The sequence below is a fragment of the Pieris rapae genome, chromosome 10 (genome assembly GCF_905147795.1).
Source record: "Pieris rapae chromosome 10, ilPieRapa1.1, whole genome shotgun sequence".
Taxonomy (NCBI): domain Eukaryota; kingdom Metazoa; phylum Arthropoda; class Insecta; order Lepidoptera; family Pieridae; genus Pieris; species Pieris rapae.
Genome location: NC_059518.1, coordinates 5,800,132 through 5,820,884, shown reverse-complemented (window position 1 = coordinate 5,820,884; position 20,753 = coordinate 5,800,132). Strand labels below are relative to the sequence as shown.

Genomic DNA, 20,753 nt, shown 5'->3' with positions numbered 1-20,753 from the left:
ATAGATTAAATTATGAAGTATGATACAAGGCCGTATCACATAAAGGACATACGAGATTATTTGTATCAAAACGAAATAATTCAATTTCAAAGCTTATGTATAAACAATTATTATTTTGTTTTACACTTTTCGCTCAATAATTATACATTACAATATAGTAAAATAAATAAATATCTAAATTAAAGTTAAAAAGAACTCAAGTACTGCTTCTGCGAGTACTCGAAACAGCAAACAGACTAATGTAAAGACAAATAATAATAATAAAGCGTCTTAATTTTCATATCCTTAAGTTTCAATTTCAAATGTTTCTAGTAGTGTTGATAGTATTTACTAATAGCTTAATGTTAGTAGTAATATAGTCGCCTGTGGATATGTACCTCACTTTGGTAAAGGCCTTCTGGAACTGTACCGAGACGGCTCCATCTTTGCCAATAGACTGAAGACAAATTATAACTTTTTTACGTTACCTTGAATCATCCTTTGTTGATGATCCTCGCTAACTATAAGATGTCATAATTATATCATATAAATTTTTAAAGAAGAAATATAAATATATTTAAGCCGTCAATGTACACCGTACACTCCCGGTGACCTAGTGTATTCAGTATTCACCCACCCTGCTCCAGAGAGCAGTTTATCCCTGACAGTTACTCAGTACACTCGCAAGATGGGGATGGAAAAGCGTACAATCAAAATAATAGTGGCAGTGGTATTCGTTGTTCTTGTCCTTGGTGAGTACAAAAAATGATGAACTTTAGATATTTTTTATTATAATAAGAATTATAAAAGTTTTAGTTGGAAATTAATATGAACTTCACATCTGCCGCGTTCATACGTATTGTTATTAAAACGAGAAAGAAACGGAATAAAGAAGATTATTTTAATATAATTTTCATCCATCTAAACATTACTTCACAAGTATAGTTGAGCCTAGAAGAGATGCTTGTGGCATACGAAGCTGCGTTACCCTCATTATTATTTAAAATTTTGATTGTATAATTAGCGTATTTATTCAACGAAGTGTTAAATTTATCTGCGTACAAATAACGATTAAAACTTCTGCATATTAGAGTAAAACCTTTCGTGGATGCGTTCTTCCGCTTATGTTCAATTTTCTTTTGGGATGTCGTCATCCCGTCAAGCAGAAGGGAGTAAGATAAAGTTTCTAAGTAAATATAGTCTAATTAGTATGTCAACTCATGTGTAAGCCCATTACAGTTGCAACACGGCTTCTTTCATCGAACTGAATATAAGCAGAAGAAAGTTACGTAAAAATTACTGCTTTTAAAAATTATGTACTACTTCGGCAGTATATGTTAATCCATCTCTCAATACCCATATTTATTTTATTGTAAAAATATTTAAATTATCTTTAATATACCAATGCCAATATTAAAAACCATTAAATACAATACCATAAATTCTTGTGCTTATCATTGTAGACTGTGCAAAACCTACGTGACATAACAATAGTTAACTAATAAAGACCCATATATTACTTAAATAATTTATTTTCACTTGTGTTGTACAGAGATTTTATCCTCTCTAGCCATCTTATATTTTGTATGCTATCTTTATCCTCTTTAATCACCTTTTATTCTAGTTTGCACCTTAAGATTTGAATTAGAACGATACCAAGATAAATTTTAAGTAATGGTAATCTGCTAAAAATACACGATTTATTGTTCAAATAGATTTAATATTCCATTCCGAGTTATATGCAGAATTTCACAAATAGTTATTATAAGCATATTTATTAAACTCGTACAATAAATCGAAGACAACTAATGATAAAGTGAAATTGATACATTGCTGGATTTATGAACAACAACGAACAAGAATGAGTCAGGAATATGTTACGGTGAATAACCAATAATTAAATTAATCGACAGGTATTATCCTGGGAGTGCTGCTTGCTATTTTCCTACCGTATCGATATGTGGGTGAGTAGCTACAATGAATGAATTATAATTGTCTTTTAAATTTTGATTGAACAATTCTTTATGTCAAAACATATTTCACTGAACATTGAATTTTAATGATTTACATATGAAATTACGTACTAAATATGATATTGCAGCAGAAACTCACTTATGACTCAGTGATGCGCAGTTTTAGCAACCCTACCACTTAAACGCTATGACATATTTTAAAAAAATATTTGTATTTTATATATATATATTATAAATTCGACATCGTAAAGAAAATGACAAAAACATGCATATAAAAAAGCAGGTTACATAAGTTATTAGGCAAAGGGCGGCCATATCGCTAAATATACACTTGTTCGTAAATGGACACTAGTTTTGTAGCCACCAGCCTAGAAACAAAGCAATAACTTGTTAATTAACGTTTACATTTAAAGAGAAACCTTTTTTTATTCAGAACTAGAAGTATGGCCACGGTCGGAGGAGTACAATCATTACGAGCCTCTGATACACTTTCGGGCGGGTGACCCAGGCAGTTGGCATGTCTGGTTCAAACGGATTAACGACTTCCTACGTGGTATAAGTTTTTTTTATGAACTTTTCTTTAGAATGGTTTTAAATTGTTTGATGATTGAAAAAACGTGTTACATTAGCAATATTAATTCATAATGTTGCCATTATGTTCAAATTGTTATTATTAATTATTGTTATAACTTAACAATTAATGTTTAATTATAACACTCCCTGAAAACGTAACTTCTGTGACAATTGTATTTTGCGTTGAAAGGTATAGAAATTTAATAAGTGCTGTTGTGTGTAAGAATTAATCTGAATCTTAGACTACGAGACAACAGTTCCCGAGGAACCACCTAGAGCACCGTGCTCCATACATCGTCACGACCAGCGATTGCCGGTACCAAGTTGTGAGCGAGCACTAAATATGTGGGCGCCTTGCAATGCTGACAACTTCTATGGATACGCAGCTGGAAAACCTTGTGTCTTCTTAAGACTTAATCACGTAATATATAAATAGTTTAATTAATAGATTACGTTTAAAACACTTCAATTAATAGAAATTGAATTGAATAAATTATTTTTAAAGCTTAGCTAATTATTTTTACTAACGCATTAATTAATGGACTGCAGTGTACTTCTAAACAGTTTATTGTATGTATTTTATAAACTTGTTTTATATTGTTCTACAAATTTCTTGTAACGTATGATTTTTGTGGTCAATTAATTACAATAAAAACTACTTTCTACTCACAATGAAATTAATATAAAATCATTCACAATTAACTAACAAAAGACGAAAGGTAATGTTTTTGTCTTAATTACAGATTCATTACTGGGTGCCGGAACCATACAATGTTTCCAAGCCAATGGAGATTCCTCCAGAAATGCCAAACAACATTAAACAATTCATGGTAAATAACTATTAGTCATTATGTAGGTACACTCTGCTCTCTCTCACTCTCGGTAGGTTTGCACTCTGTACTGTACGAACCAATTTAATTACCGCAAATAGATAATTTTCTCGTTTTCTATTGGTCGCTTTGATGTTTTAGCCTTCAAGAAACATTCTTAAGCTGAATATTTATAATGTAGGCATATATAGGATGGGGTATAGATAATATAGAAGTGACAATCAATAGGTTAAAGACATTAACATATATTTTTAGCAACAACGCCCAGCACACCATTACGGCGATTACGTATGGGTCTCTTGCAATGGCGAGTTCCAATCTGATGAAGAGAATGTAGGTCCTATCCAGTACATTCCTGCAAATCTGCCACCAGGTTTTCCAACAAACAGGCTGACTACTGCCGATAGGATCCCATATTCAGCCCGGAACCTCCCCGATCAGATACATGGACCTCTTGTGGCTGTTTTCTTTGAGAATCCCAGACGTAAGTCCAAAAGTTAAAACTATGGGAGATTTAATTAAATACTAGCTGACCTGGCAAATGTCGTTTTGCCATGTATATCATTTATAATAAAAAATATAGGTTAATCGTAGAGGGTTGAAAATTAAGGGTTGTATGTATTTTTTAATGCTGTTAATACAGTTGATAAAAAAAGAAAAATTTTTCTAAAAATAAAAAAAAAAAATATTAAGGTGGTGAAAAATAGATGTTATCCGATTCTCAGACCAATATGCACAAAATTCATGAGAGTCGGTCAAGCCGTTTCGGAGGAGTTTAACCACAAACACCGCGACACGAGAATTTTATATATAAGATGGTGTTAAAGAGTGCCAGCCTCTACTGTTAAAACTGAACCTTATAATTTTCTTACCATTTCCTATGGAGAAAAAAACTGGAAAAACTTGACAGTGTGTGTAAGCCACACAATACTGTTTAATAAAACATTTTAATCAAAGAGAATTAGTACTTTGGGCTTAATTAATGGTTGTTTTTGTTGTAGTTTAATTACTTAAAAATCATTCCAGAAGAATTGTTTTTATTTAAGTTATATGTTGCTTTAGTTTAAGGCAAATTTTTGATATTTAAATGATGTTAAATATCAAAAAAGAGTGGTGAATAAAATACATACCTATAATTTTATAAACGCAAGAGACTTTTTTCGCGCGTTGTTGTAAACAAAATGCGTTTTAACTTATGATACAAATTAGCATTAAAAAAAATTGCCAGCGTTTTGATATTTACTTAATTACCTGGCGAAACTAGACAATGCCACCACGACGTTCTTCCAGCAACATCTCAGCCGATATTGAATAAATCGGAATGATCTAGATTTTAAATAAATTTAATATATTTATTAGGTGGAGTTGTAATCAACGTAGAATGTCGAATTTGGACACGCGACATCATCTACCGCAGCTCCAGTCGAGTGGGCCACGCCCGTTTTGAACTGTACATTCAATAATCAAGTGTAATCCAATGTATATCAAGGAATTGTTGCTAACAATTATTTTATCGTGAAGAGAAATGCTTTATATAATTAATATATCAGTTTTTTTTTCAGAATAATTATTTAAATGTACCAAGTTATGAAATCTCTGTACAAAGACCCGGTAATTTTTATTAAGTATATTTTTTACTAATGGAAACAAAATTGTATTGTACTAATGTTACTTCTGTTATTTATAACGAGTAAAAGCAAAAAAAATATTCTTAAACTTATGGTCTCCCTTAACTTTGACAGAAAAGGCCTTTAAGTTTGAGTACATATATGAAAGATTCGTACAACTTATTCATTGAATACTTTGACAAACTACTGCAACTAAATGAAACATGACGTTACGCTTTTTACAATTAAAAAAAATGTTGTGTTAGATTAATATGCCGCCTAAACTAAACTGTAACTTATTCCAGTGTGTTAGAACTTAGAAATATTCATGATCTACAAATGCATGCACAAAAACGAGTTGACGACTTGACGGTTGACGTTTAGTTGTCCATAGACGTCGTCATGTTTATATTGTGGTTTATAAAAACAATGCTTCATGCTGCTTTGGAGTTTGGTAAAGTACCTTATGGTAACTAGGTAATCAGCTATGAATTGTGTTATGTTCACGTGTGTTTAAATTTGTATGTATGTTTTGTAATAAGTCCTGAATATAGTAAAAAAATTGTTTTCTTTATAACTAGAAACCAAATTTATATCTACCAAATTATAAAGTACTTTTGACATATATTTTATGTATATAAAATTGCTGGCTTTTACTAAGTTTTACTTTTATCTATCAAGAGATATATACCTACAAAACTGCTTGGTATAAGTATCAAGTACCAAGTAGTTGTTTTTTTTATGAATAACCTTATTTTATATTTTTAACCTTAATTTATATATTAAATAAGGATAAGGTTTTTAATAATATTCGTTGTGAAATTTCGATATGTACAATTCAATTTAATTAAATTAATTAATAAAATATTTTATGTCTCCTAGTATATAAGTGAATTATTTTAGTGATTATACGAAATTGTAAATCTCATTTGTGCAATTACATATTATAAATTGAACTTATTACGCTTTAAATTTAAAGGTATGGTATCCATGTAATACTTTTTTTAATTAAAGATAAAATTATAAATCTTTGTGATATTTTTTTTAGTTTTATATTCGAACTAACATACATAATTTATCGTACAAAAAAAAACATTATCTTCACGTGCATTGGTTGTACTAGTCTTAAGACTTATCTTATTATTTATATAAATTACCTAATGGCTTACCTTTTAAATTCGAAAGTATATGGTTTAAGTAAATTGGATTTTTATTTCCCATCTTTCCTGTATGTTTGTGTCTTGTTTGTTCCTGTGTGCTTGCAACATTAAGTTCCGTGTTATTAGAACAATCTGCAGGTAGTTCTTTTGCAATTTGGCTTGCGATATGATATATTAGTCAATCTTTAACCACCTCCACCACCACACCTAAAAGATCGAGCCGCTGCGGTCTCTTCTATTAGTGGCACCTTTTCTTTTCCTTTCATTTTAATTATTTACACACTATATTTCTTATATATATATTTACTTGTAAATTTATACTGATCATAAGAAAATACATTTGAAAACAATTTAATTTTTTAGCTGAAACGTAAATTATGTAATTTTTATCATGCATGCAAAATATTAAACTCTCTCAACGAAATTAAATTTAAATATAATATATACTATTTATTCAACTTTGTAACATAAATAACGATATTAAAAATTTGATTGTCGTTTGGCCCTAAATATTAAAATCAGAGAGTATAATAATAATATATATTTTAGTTTATATAGTAGGATTAGAGAAGCCTCTCACGACTTAAATTCAAATATATACATTCATCCTCCATACTTACTACTGTTATTGCAAAAAAAAATTAATTTTAAACATTATTTACGTTATTAAAAATTTGTCACATGGCAAGATCTCTGTGGTGTTGATATTACTACTATCTATATATCATGTCTGTGATATGATATATTCTACACCTTTCAACTTCAAATTTGATTTGTGACAGTGTCAAATTCACAATAAGTTGAAAAATGAAAATTTTCATTCATTTTGTGAAGTGGATTGTGATAGGACAAATAATTTTAAGTTTCAACGTTAGATGTGTAAATTTTTTTAGGAAATAAAGTTTTGCCCTTATTAAAATGTCTCAATTTAAGTTTTCCGTAATTGCTGTTGTGTTTTGTAGCTTGGCTGTACTTGGTAAGTCCATTAAAAAGTTTTTTTCCCATCCTTCGTAAAATCCATTTTCTTTGTTAGTTATCAAGCTCAGCGATAGTCGTTTTTGCGTTGTTGCCCGAGTCTCTAAAATACGATGACAGTTAAATAAATAAAAAACTGTGGCGAAATTGATGATTTTTGAGAAAATTAATGCAGCTTCTTTATTGCAGGTAATGGCGAAATAACGACGAGTATTATTAACTTAGCACCTTCTTCGGGTTTATCAGGTGCTGCGCGGACAACAGTTAGAGAAGGCTCGACCTTTACACCTGGTCCGACTTCAAAGGCGGTTTCACCCTTGGAAACTGCCTCTGCATTAGAACCAACTTCTAAAGCAGTACCTGCTGCCACCTCTGATAAACTAAATACAACAACTTCTAGTACAACTACCACTACTACGACGACAACCACCCATGCGCCTACTCCTGCGCCTACTCCTGCGCCAACCCCAGCTCCTACTCCAGCTCCTACTCCAGCTCCAACTCCGGCACCAACACCTGCGCCAGCCCCGAAGCCGCTCCCACCTCCAGAACCTGGAATGTGGTCATACTCCGACAAGGCTACTAATGTGACATGTATTTTAGTGCAGTTTGCGGCACAGCTGAATGTCACATATAATAAGGAAAACAGCAGTAAGTACTTAGCTTAATACCTATACAATAATTATATTTTTTTAGTTTATTTAGTTATTCAGACTAAATGTATGAAAAATAACTGGTGTATCAAGTATGGTTGACCATTCTAATTTTTAATATTTGTTTCTATGTATTCTATACAGACGTGATTGCATCACTATTTGATTAAATACATGCTATGTGCAATATTTAAATGGATTTTATCCATGTGTGTTAGTAATTGAATGAAACAACCAACTTTGCATTATTAAGTTACAAAAACTATAACTAATTAAATTTTATACCAGCAAAAAGCAAGTATAATACTGATTTAAATGCTACAGAACTGCTGACAGTTAATTTGAAGCAAAAGAAATGGAACACAATTTGTTTCTATACAATAATATTAAAATATTGAGTTAACCTCTTTTGTAACCAGTATTTGTGTATTTGAACTCAACTCGAACTCAAAGTAACAGTCATATAGTTACACTAATTAATGTCAATAGAAAATTAACTTAATCATTATTGTGTGTTTGTGTAGGTAAAAACAGGAACATTGCTTTAAAATAATCACTTACATACTTAATAAAGGGCTTTTATATTAGGGCCTAAAGAACTATAAATAATACCCTTATTGTGCTAATATCAGTCAGACTTTGTTAGTATAAAACCATAGATAACAAGTACAGTTGTAGTTAATATTGTGTGTTTGTTGCAATGGGATTTATCGAACAGATAGACTGTACTGATAAATGTGATGCACGCCACACATATTGTTAGACATAAATTATATTTTGTTTTATAATTACATATTGTCTTTTCATCCATTATATTGTTTTACTGGTCTGAAATTAATTTCTAATTTATAAATATTTTGTACTTTTTATTAAGAGTTGTAGAAAATGTATGATGCACCAACAATATTACTTTTTGTCATTGTTTTATAGATTACATGTCCATAATTATCTTCCAACTCAATCTTTCTTATAGTGTCCTAATGTTAACGCTACTCGCGTGTCTGGGTTGAAAGTTTCGTATAAAAATAGACGTTTATTTGTACACATTTATGTTAATGAATGAAACTCACGTCCATCTTCACGTGATAATTTTATCATAATTTATTTTATCATTAAATGAACGTGTTTGATAATATTTAGTTAATTACGTGAGGTGAACTATACCTACGCTACATAAATAATTTTATCAATGTATGTTTGCTTTATAGAAATATAATTTCAAAATGTTATCCAGAGGTGGGTACCACCTTTGTCACAATACATACTACGATACCCACTTAAATCTTAAATATTAATGTAACCTCTTTTAGTGGTATAAAAAATGTATTTATCCGGAGAACAGTTAGACCGGAATTTATAAGGTTTTCCTCATTTTTTTGGCACAATATCCATTAGCAATTTAAAAGTAACCCACATTCGCAAACCCGGCATCTCTCTGCGTACATATGAGTCACGATGCAGGTTTCACTCGATACTTGGAAGCTGTGGTCTGTTAAACAGTTCTACAGGTCATCCTATGTTAATATACTAAGTCAAAGCTATTGGATTACATTATTTTATTCATGGTTTCTATAATTATTTTTATTAATATTCGGCAAATAGCTTAGACCTATTCAGAACAGGTTTAATAGTCAGTTAGGTAATAGCTGGATTTATTATACTAAGAAGCCTTAAACTTCCATATTTGTTCCTTGATGCTTGCTTCATTTCACCTTATCAAAGGTCATCACACTTGACCTGTGGTACACTCCTATTTTTATATTAGTGGATCTCTGGATCAAAATAGACCTATAGCTAAATTTATATTTGTCCATAAAACACGTGTTGTTTTGCTTAAGATTTTTTTGTACCTGCAAAAAATCTTAAAAATTTTATCATATTATTTTTAATTAAGAAAGGTTGCAGGTTTTTGTGTTTGATGAAATAAGAATAATATTACAGAAATTGCGAAATCATGCAAAAAAACATATCTACTATATGTATATGTACTAAGTACATGCACATATTTAATGTACATTTTCCTCCGCCCGCGGATTAGCAAGGCTTTGTTTAACACTAACACCTGGATAAGCATCTTCATCAGTTATAGGTACTGTACTTTGTTGAAGATCAATGTCGGGTTCAAGCCACTCGGAGTCATCTATTTCGCGCACTACGAGACAGAGAATCTCTCTCGATCTACCGATCGATTGTTTTTCTAAGCCGCTTTTGGGTTGAGAAATCTTGCGTTTGACGAAAAAATTACACGTGATATCTTACTGAACCCCCTCTCGCCCCTTGTGATATTTCGTGATTTTTACCGAACCCCTCCTCCCCCTTCCAACCTCACGTGATTAATGGACAGTCCCGTAATGTTACATGCTAACATTTGAATGTTAGTAGCCCCCTTAACTCTTTTCTATGAAACAGTCTGTTACACACCTCAATCTGCTGACAATGCAGTCATAATTATTTTTATTTAATAATAATAGTTGCGTAACTCAGTGACAGTCCATTGGTAATATAATAATTGTATCAAGTTTGTTCAGATAAGACCTTGCTAAAACTAGTTTTGTATATTTTTATTCTGATGGTTGTTTCCTGTTTTAAAATATATCATTTAATTTCAAGAGAATCTTGATGTTCCCTGATGAGGTTGATTTGTTGTTTTTTAAGTAACATTTCTTGTAAATATAAATTGTATATTATATAAAATCTTTTGTAGAAGAAACTACGAGTCACTATCGCTAGATGACGATTATAAAGAAGGCCATGAGATTTTTTCTAAAAGAATTTCCATTTATAACCATATACTGGCAACGGTATAGAATTGATGAATAATTAATGTTAATCATTTACAGTTCGTTGGAGTTGTTTATAAAGTTAAAATGAATATTTCTGCAAATAATGTGCCCATTGAAATTGTATTTGTAAATAGTTGGTATCGTTATATCGAGTGAGTCACGTTGATAAGCTGTGGTCTGTTTAAATATCTGCATTTATTTACAAGGAAGTATTATTTATTTTAAACATGTGTTTTTCATAACCCTAACCTTTTATTGATACTGCTTCTTGTCTGTACATATTCTACTCATAAGATGTCTAGGAATTCGTTCCCAATTTATATTTATAAAACTGATGAATTATTGTGCATAGTGCATGAATAGCAAGCTGCTTTCACTTTCGTGATATAGAAACGATATTACTTATTGTTCAGGCATAAAAAATGTTCCTGGAAGTATTATTGCTCGACTTTATTTGACTATTCATTTATGTTTTTACATTGAATATAAAATAGTTGAATGAGTTTGCACTGTCTCTAAATCTTACCGGTCGCGAGTATTAGCTAGTCTTACGCAATGTTAAGTCGATGTTTATAAAATAGATATGAGTATTAACTGGTTAGAGGCAAGGTCGGGCTTGCCGCGTGACTTCGTTCAATTTGCAAGAAGCAGTTGCATTTCAACATTGGCCTTTTTATCTCTTTCAAGACAACAATGCTTTTCTCAAACCGATTTCGAACATTGTTAAGAAACCTGTGAACCTTTGAATAGCATTTTCAGACAAATGAATTTCTAAACTTTATTAGGCTTCCAAATTGAAACCTATATATTTAATTTTATTCACGCACTCCTTTGTATAAACAAGTTTGGTTTTATAGTATTGTCTTTTATTAACATAACTTTTACACATTTAAAGAAAAATATTTTTTTAACGGCTTGAATTTATGTATTATTAATCCGTTAGAAAAGTGTTTTTCTTTAAAAGTTTGGTTTTGCATTCACGTTAATATTCTTTTGTGCTCTGCATGATACGTACCTGAAAGATCAGGGTCTGCTTTACTAGGGAAAAAAACAAAACGTCCACAGACGACTACTAATAATACCAAAGTTATGAATGGCTTGCTAGTTTATAGCGATAGTGACTTGTATTTTCTTCTATAAAAGTTAATGTATAAAATGGTATATGTATTTTATATTTGCAAGAAAAGTTTAACAGTCATTCAAATATGCCATACACCTGAGTGACACACTTGAGTTCGCATTTCCCTTGGCGATCGTTTAAGAGCCATAACAAAACTTTTTTGTTACACTTACTGCTTTGTCACCTGTCCTTGCCCTGCCCTGACATTTACTCGAGCACAAGTCGTTAACACTTATCTTTTTATTGGGCAGCGTATTTGTAGAATGATCATTTTTGTTTACATTAAGTTATTGATAACGTCAAGAGTGGAGACGATCAAATCTCACGATAAGGACATGCTTAAATGTGTGCGGGTTATTGAACTCCAAAAAGCGAATTTAAGATTGATATGAACTAGGCCTCTGCATCTATGATGGAAACATTTCTAGGAGGGACCTCGGTTCGATATCCGGCCAAACAGTTCCGTCCAAGTACAGTCCTGTTTAAAATAAGAATTGTCTACAGACAAGTGTCTCTATAAAAGTTATTCGGTACATTTTTCTACGCTTTTTAATATTGTTAAATCTTCTTCCAGACACAACCGATCACTTCCAACTGAATGTACCGAAGAACGCAACAGCCGTGAATGGTAGCTGCGCAAGCGACTCGCAATGGATCCAGCTGAGCTGGCCAGCTACTGCGAACAGCTCCAATACCATGCTTCTGGTGTTCCAGGTCAATCAAACGACCAAGTGGTATGAACTGAAGAGTCTTAATGTCTCTCTGGTGCCAGAAGTGTTCCACAATTCATGTGAGTTTAAATGACTAATATTGCGGTATAGGAGTTATCCGTCATCAATATTATTACAATTGTCTAAAACAACATAACTAGTCTACTGTTTGGTGCACATCTGTACTACGCATTAAAAAGACTTATCGATATAAACACCAATTTTTTCATACTTAATTTGTTATACATTTTGAGTGCCAACAATCGTAGTCAACAAGAGGCTACTAATCAAGCTGAACGGTTACTGTTTGATAATCTGTGAAAAAATAGTGTGTAGTTATGTAAAGTAAAATTTAATTTAACTTTAAATTTAATTAACTCATTTATTTTCATGTATCTTACATCACAATATATTAGTATCAACATATACCGTCGAACTATAATCCCGTATCACTGGTATCTTACTCGAATGACGGTTATTTTGCTGCATAGACTATATAAACAGATATTTATAAAATGCAATTGCAAGGAAACGTGTTTGACAGATCTTTACACATGTAAAAAGAAAAATGGTACATACACACCAGGAACACCCTTAACCCTTTTTTGTACAATATAAAAAAAAACACTTATTATATATATGGACTATACATTTTCCTTATACACCACCTTCTCTTTATGGATAAAACAGTTTGGGATTTTCCTTGTTTAGATTCTATTGCCGGAAAGTTATGTGGTATTTCACGGCCTAGGAAAATATTCCTAATTAATAAATATAATTTGATACTATTGTATCAAAAATTGCAAATATTTATGCATTAATTGAACTGGTTAAACACATTTTATTTCAAATATGGGATATTTATGTACTAACGGATTTATTTCGCGTGTGTACTTCACTATTCACTATAGTTTTAACTATTCGTACACGCCGATTCGATATATAGACGAATCTATCCATAATAATTAATCGCAATTTGTTACTAGGCGCAAAACTCGATGTCTGGGCTAATTCGAGTATATTTTATTTCTTGAACTCTGCGGAAGGTTTTTTATGTAGATAAAGTTTTATTTAGTACTTGGCTCTTTGTTCCAGAAAAGTGAACAGCCTCTATGGGATAGCAAAGCAATATGTATGTAGTTACTAAAATGGTAGGCTAAGTAAAAGCTCATATTTATTTATTTATTTAGTACTCCTACAGCTAACATAAATTATATATAATTACTTACAAACAAATACACTGAGAATATGTATAGCCAAAGATGGAATACATGATACATTTTACAACAAAAAGATTTATAAAAAGGAACAAACAAACAAAAAGTATTTAATAAATTTAACTAATTGTTTGTATTATAGTATATTGTAATATTAATTATGGATTTGAGGGAGCAGCAGCATAGTATGAACTTTATAATTACTAAATTATAAAGTTCATACAATATTTACTATACTATATTCGAACAATGTATGTTCATGCTTCAACATAAAATGCGCCCACTGATTAATAATCAAGTATCCATATAAAATCGGACCAAATATTCAGACTACAGATCATTCCCTCAATGCAATATCAACAAAAATCTTTCTCGGCATTACGAAACTTGTACGAAATTAATATTTATGTTGCTATGTAGAGAAAAAACAAATGTCTTTTAAGCGTCCTTTAAAAATTTAAATAGCGAGAGGATGTCCTTCGTCGGAGAAATGCTAATTTTTTGTTCTTACGATGAAATGAATCTGTTTTGTGTCGACATTTTCACCTACTTTCATTAAATGTGTATATTACGGCTGTTGGCGATTTGAGTGAGACATAATTACAAATTTCTTTAAAATATTTAAATTGAAACAATCTATTGCATGTTTTCTAAATATGTATAATGAAAATAATGTACAAAAATAAATTATTATTTAATGAAAGAAAGTGTACGAGCCAAGGCATTTCGCTCACTCAGAGTTACGGACCGAGAGTATAGCTAGGCAAAGGCACTCTTCAACTATCACTTGCATTTATTATAAGGAAAAATATATCTGAAACCTCTTAACCAAGTTGTTGTCTTTTTTGCTAATTCTAAAGCGGAAATCGCAAAGTGCATTATCCCAAAAGAAACAAAAAAGTTGAAACATTCGATGTTAAACAAATGAATAAATAATACGTGTATTTTAAAATACGTATTAACAAAATGTCTTTTTTACTCGTTCAAATTAAGTCGGCATAGAAATTTTGGTTTCCAAGACTGCGGATTTTTTTTCTACTTTACCTTGTAAATAGTTCGAAGGGTGAGTCATTAAAGTAAATTTTGTCTTTCAGCCTTCAAAGAAGCCGTAGAACTTTGGCATGGTGTGGAATGGCGCAGCCCTCTAGCTACATCTTACCGTTGTGCACCTCCCACTTACTTCAACCTGTCCTCGGAGGCAGCTATTGTTGTCGCCAAGTTGACCCTCAGCCAACTCCAGGAAGAGGCTTTCAGATCTGGCAAGGACAAAGTCTTTAGCGCTGGTAAGTGTATTTCATACCTAATCTTACAGTCTATAAGGCATTATTAAACGTATACTATATTTAGCATTAAAAAAAAATGTTTTTGCATTCATCTATATGCAGGTCAAAGCTGTAATATAAAAGAATACATAGAAATTCTAATATTGTTATGATGTTAAAATTATAAATTTTCTGAATGAATCAGTAAGGAACAACTGATTTTTTTTGCACTGCTATATTCAGTTAAATCACTTGAAATCTTGCTATAATTACAACAAATTGATAGTGGTTATAATTTTTGCTAATAATAAAAACGAAAAAGTTATAAAGAGTACTTCTTAAAAGCCGCATGCATAACAATAAAGTGGACTTAATATAATAAAATCAAGACCTTTGAAATGCTAAAGAGATTTGAATGGGTTAAATAAGTAAAAATCGACCATTTAAAAATGAACATGTGTTCATAACAGAACCATATCGCGCTGATAAAGAAATGTTGCGCACAATGTTAAAAAGCTAACATCCGCAATTTTATTTAATGCAGGATATTAAATTTAGTAATGGTGTTTAAATAAAACAAATGTTTTGTGTTTATTTCTAATTTTATAAATTTAAATTAGTTTCCCAGAAATAATTATACGTCAATTTTAAAAGTAATTTTCGGTTAATGAACTCATATGAATTGTTGTTGTGAATTTTACATTGTAAAACAAAATGTTTTATTGGGCATTACATTGAGTGAAGGTTTTAAAATAGTAATTGTCTATAATTAATTGTTCAGGCTATCACAAAGCCATTGTGCTATAATTTGCAGTATTTTAATTATTATATTATTAAGATTATGACTAATTTGTAATATGCAAATTCTAAAAATCTCTAAAACGTCTTTGACAGGAAAAATTTAATTCAATTAAAACTAAACTAAATTTGGAGAGATGTAGATTGGGGATTTGTCCATAATCGACACCTATAAAGACAATTTGTTGACGTAAATTTAATTATATACGATTGTTACTGTGCGCTGACTATATTTCTGACAGCCGTCGTAAAAATAAATTTAATATTAGTACAAAATATGTAAGTCGTGATTCAGAAATTAATATGCAGTAAAATGTGAATGACTTGATTATGATTCATAATCGTCGGTATTTTTACATATTGAACAAAGAGGAAATGTATCTGTCCATAACTAGATATATAGTCATTTCCTATATAGTTTCATGCCGCTTAGTTCATACTAATAATTCATAATAATGTTGAAAATTTTGAGGTGTGCCTACTAGTGCTGACTGCAAAGTTTACTGACCGAGTTGTTTGTAAAATTAATTCAAAAGGATATGTTAAAATATCGCGGGGGTTTTAGCATGCAACTCTCTGATGTTGTTGGCTCGAAACCCGGCTGCACCAATGTACTTTTTATGTGCGCATTTCACACACTCGTACGATGTAGGTTGAAAACATCGTGAGGAAACCATGTTAGGCACAGAAGGCTGATCACCTACTCTTAGAAAATAATAGTCATGAAACATACACAGATTTGGAGCTTAACCGATTTAGTTTATACAGCAAAGCCATTATTTTAATGGCATTTTAATGTTTTATTTAAAATAGAATCGTTCAATAGCAACCAAGCATTGAATGCATATAATTTCTCTTAATTTAATTCATAAATTGTCTTATATATAAACTTACTAATTAATTCGTACGTGTGAATTTAATATTTTCGTTTGAGCTTCTAAACAATTGAATATTAACTTACCATTGTAAGATGCATATTGCGTTAATGTCGATTTACTTTGGAGCGTAAGTTTTTAGTCAATAATTATTTTTGTAGCCCGCGAGTGTGGTGGTGATGAACTCCCCGACGCAGTGCCCATAGCTGTGGGCTGTGCTTTGGGCGGTCTAGTTGTGGTAGTTCTGGTCGCTTACCTTGTTGGACGACGCCGCTCTGCTGCTAGGGGATACGTCTCTATGTAATTGATAGGTAAGTAATGAATAATGCGCCTGCACACCTAGCAAGACTTGGGATTGTTTTAAACAGTCAATGTAATCACTGTCAATCAACTGCTGGCTAGTGAACTTAGTGTTACCAATAAGTGTGTTTCTTCCTACCGCTCGCCGCCACTCGACGTTTTACTAAAAGATCCAACATCCTACAAACCTATTTATAATTACATAAAAAATTAAGTGACGAAATTTAGTGAAGTGAAATTTAGTGACTCCAAAGTACTGAAACTTTTCCAAATAAGATATGACTTAAAGGTCTAGGTTACCAGGTCATAAAATTTAAATAAAAGTAATGAATTATACAAATATTACCCGCCGTCTTTTTGGGGCAGTATCTTTTTGTATATAACCAAAATCTCTTAAGTATTCTCTTTTTAAGTAACTCCAGGCACTCCTAGGGGGTCGATATGAGTTTATTCTAAAATAGATGAATCCAATCTAGGTCCAGAGTGGCAACAGCAGTGGTAGTGGTTAAAAACACAGTGAACACTGTTATCATTTCGTAAAATACAGGCAGAGGGTTGAACACCTATTAATTTATATAGTCTACCGACCTATGAAACAACATTAAAGAATTAAAAATATAACCAAAAAATCCAAAAGTCACACATGTTTAAACACATTTACATGTCCATCGTTCGATTACTAAGGAAACATCCTATGTCACTTATACCGCGCCATTTTATACCTGCCTATGCAAATATGTTTGAACCAACTCGACAAGGAGAAGTTCAAAAGCGTTCAATACTTTAAAAGGCTGGCAACGCCAACTTCAATTATGAGTGTGGGGTGACTTAACATCACATGAGCCTGATCTTATAATAATAATAGCCTTTATTCAGATACATTTTACATTAAATATTTTATATGGATTCAAAGAAATTTCCTTTTTAATCCAATTCTGGTGAATCTGTGTTCCCTTTTTTGGCATAGGCCTCCTCCAAATCCCGCCATTCCTCTCTGTACTTTGCCACTCTCTGCCATGTACCACCTGTCGTTTCTTTGATATGGTCAATCCACCTTCTCAGTTGCCTGATCTCAGTATTCTTCAAATGATGTGGTCAATTGTATCTTCTTGTATTTCAGATGGCGTGGAAATCGACGTAGTGAAATAAATACAGCATCGATTTATCTCATTTAGTTCTTCATAAATGTCATAGACCGCTGCGAATAGAAATTATTTTCGATACACGTGTAACAAAACTAGCAGCGGATTTCATTGCTCAAGGCGTTCGTTTAAATAGTTGCTTGTTTGAAAATTCCTAAAAATGTATATGTAGATAGATAATAGATGTATAAAAATATTCTTGTAATTGAAAGTTTAATGACTAAATCTGTTATAATTTACCCGTAGTAATAAAATAAATGTCGCATGAAATATTTTTTAGTTTTGATTTTAATTTCATTTATTTCCAAAGATTATTCACGATGATATACTGCAGTAATCTTTCTTTCATTGATTTAAGATGTTAATTATAATTCAAATGTGTAGTCTATGGTTTCTGGATTACATGCAATATTTTTATCGACTTATCTTAAATGATTTATATTGAATGTTTTTTTAAAAGATTTTATGTTATTTTAAATTCTTTGTGTGGATTTTTTATGTTTTATATGTAAGGATAAAAATATTGTGTAGTCCAGTAGCGACCTCTAGTGAGGTTACTAAGTACTGAATTTCAGGGTCGGGATTTTGTGTCGCTTTGTGATTTGTTTCAAAACATTTGAAAACAGAATATTCCCCTTCCAAAATAATCTCGGAAAAACATTCATCATCGGACCATTCTTAAGTTTCCTCATCTTTTTTATAAGAAAAGGTACAGGTACGATAGAATCTCTTCAGTCACAAAGCGACCGATATTAAACAGTGTAATGAAATGAAAAATAAAAGTTTTTTATTGCCAAAAGTGTTTTATTATAAAATTCCTCATACAATAAATACATTAATTTATATACAGATGTATTTACACTAAGAACACAACATAACAGTTCTAAATATTTATTTCGTCTGAAAGTTTTGTTTAATGGAATCTGCGTACGATAGCAAAATTAATTTGAAAAAACTTATTATTTCACATAAATTAATCACATAAAGGGTCTGTTTCACAATGACCGGATAAGTTCCAAATAAGCTATTTATTAATTATTGGTAGGATAAACAGTATTTTTGCGTTTCACGACTGTCAGATAGCGCTATTCGTCATGAAACGCGAAGTTTCTTATTCGGAACTTTTTCTTCCAAATAATTTGTGTTGCATATCTATTTGGTACTTTATCCATACATTGTGAAACAGGCCCATTTAGACAAATGATCTAAATTCAAGGCAATTTGGAATTCATGTTTTGTGTCAATGTTTTTTCTTATCCTACCAACGATTATGCTTAAACTTGTTTATTTTGAGGAGTGTACCTTAACTATTAAAGCTGTTCCCTAAATTTAATATTTACAATATAGTTGTGACATAAATGCGAAGAAATTTTATTCTTCTTAGCTTAGACAAACACGAAGGTCAATTATAAATTAAGTGAATACTGGTTTGTGATAATTTATATACATGAGTATTAAATGCTAGATAGATATATAACAATTATTATGACTGAAGTTTATTTGAAGAAACTTCATTTTTTTTAATATAGCAATATTAGTATTTAAAATGTACTTGACAAACGTAATAAGTATTTAACTGTGAGAATAGATAGGGAATTTATTACAAAAACAGTTGTGTAATAAGGCCGGCCCGGTGCTCATCGGAATGGGCAAGAAAAGGGATCCTTCGGCATTCATACATGCAAGCGCACACTCGAAAACTAGGTCTTGTAGGGATGACGAGGCGTCCTTAAGTATGCCGCACCGCGGGCGAAGGCGTATCGAGGATCTCAAAGTATCCCGAAGCTGCCGATGCAGTGGCCTCAAGCATACCGAAGCGGTATTTTTGTTACAACAATGATATATCATAGAAATTTCTACTTTATGGCCATGAAGTTAATGCATTATGCTTTTTATCACGATGCCGATAATGAGCGCCGGGCCTGAATATGCCATAGAGCATAAGAAATTGCCCGTAAAATGACAATTTCGTAAGCATTATGAAATTGACCATAATCGTAAGGAAAACTTACATTATTACTGTAATGCTCAGAACCTAATTTGTTATACGTAGTAAGTTCTTTTAGCGCGTTAGGAAAAAATGATGAGAGTAAATTTTTACGATGCGCGGGCAGACCGTCACAAAGCGCTAAGCTTTTCGCTTAGCTTTTCCTATTGCCAGTGTCGTTTTTTCTACAAACGTAGAATAAGGCGTCGATGAAAATTTTGAAAATATATTTTTATCTTGTTATAAGAAGTATATCTTTGTTTTTTTTTAAATATATCTTCATCTTCGTTATATTTAAAAGATTTTAACGATTAAATATTACCAGATATATTTTTCTTATTCTATAATTAATAGTAGTTTGGCGTATGACAGCAGTAATCTCAGTTTTATCAAATATTTTTAAACAAGTCTTGTTTGACAAAGAATACAATTTTTAAGCTCTAGGTTGTACATATGTTATCAGCTTAATTATAATTAAATAAACACTAAAATAGCCTCTTAGCAGCCTCATTGGCTCACTGAAAATGTTCTGCTGAAAATAAATTAGTTTTAAATAATATAAACTATATTATTTCAAATAAAAGGCAAGAAACCTAACTATAATGACTGTTCTTAAACCTACTTACACTAATATAATACAAATATTTATTATTTAAGTCACCGGTTGTTTGTGCCACAGACGAGAAAATATTTGAAATTACACTAAACTTAAATATAGAAGAAATTAATCTCAATATGAAATTGGGTTCAAAAGTTTAAATTTAGTGTGTACTACCCGCACATACAACTTGGAACCTGCGTGTAATATT

General features: G+C 31.4%; 2 protein-coding genes across 2 annotated transcripts; both read left to right on the top strand.

Moving 5' to 3' along the window:
• Positions 1-521: 521 nt before the first annotated feature.
• Positions 522-5,904, top strand: LOC110991292 (sodium/potassium-transporting ATPase subunit beta-2-like). The gene is made up of 7 exons (XM_022256608.2): positions 522-731; positions 1,893-1,943; positions 2,386-2,505; positions 2,768-2,946; positions 3,269-3,355; positions 3,611-3,839; positions 4,715-5,904. Exons 1-7 carry the CDS (start codon positions 668-670, stop codon positions 4,816-4,818), a joined length of 834 nt encoding a protein of 277 aa, XP_022112300.2. The 5' UTR covers positions 522-667; the 3' UTR covers positions 4,819-5,904.
• A 1,034-nt stretch (positions 5,905-6,938) lies between these two features.
• LOC111004490 (lysosome-associated membrane glycoprotein 1) lies at positions 6,939-18,756 on the top strand. The gene is made up of 6 exons (XM_022275536.2): positions 6,939-7,098; positions 7,287-7,748; positions 12,228-12,443; positions 14,675-14,863; positions 16,677-16,826; positions 17,936-18,756. The coding sequence occupies exons 1-5, from the start codon at positions 7,041-7,043 to the stop codon at positions 16,817-16,819; spliced, it is 1,068 nt and encodes a 355-aa protein (XP_022131228.1). The 5' UTR covers positions 6,939-7,040; the 3' UTR covers positions 16,820-16,826; positions 17,936-18,756.
• Positions 18,757-20,753: the final 1,997 nt, after the last annotated feature.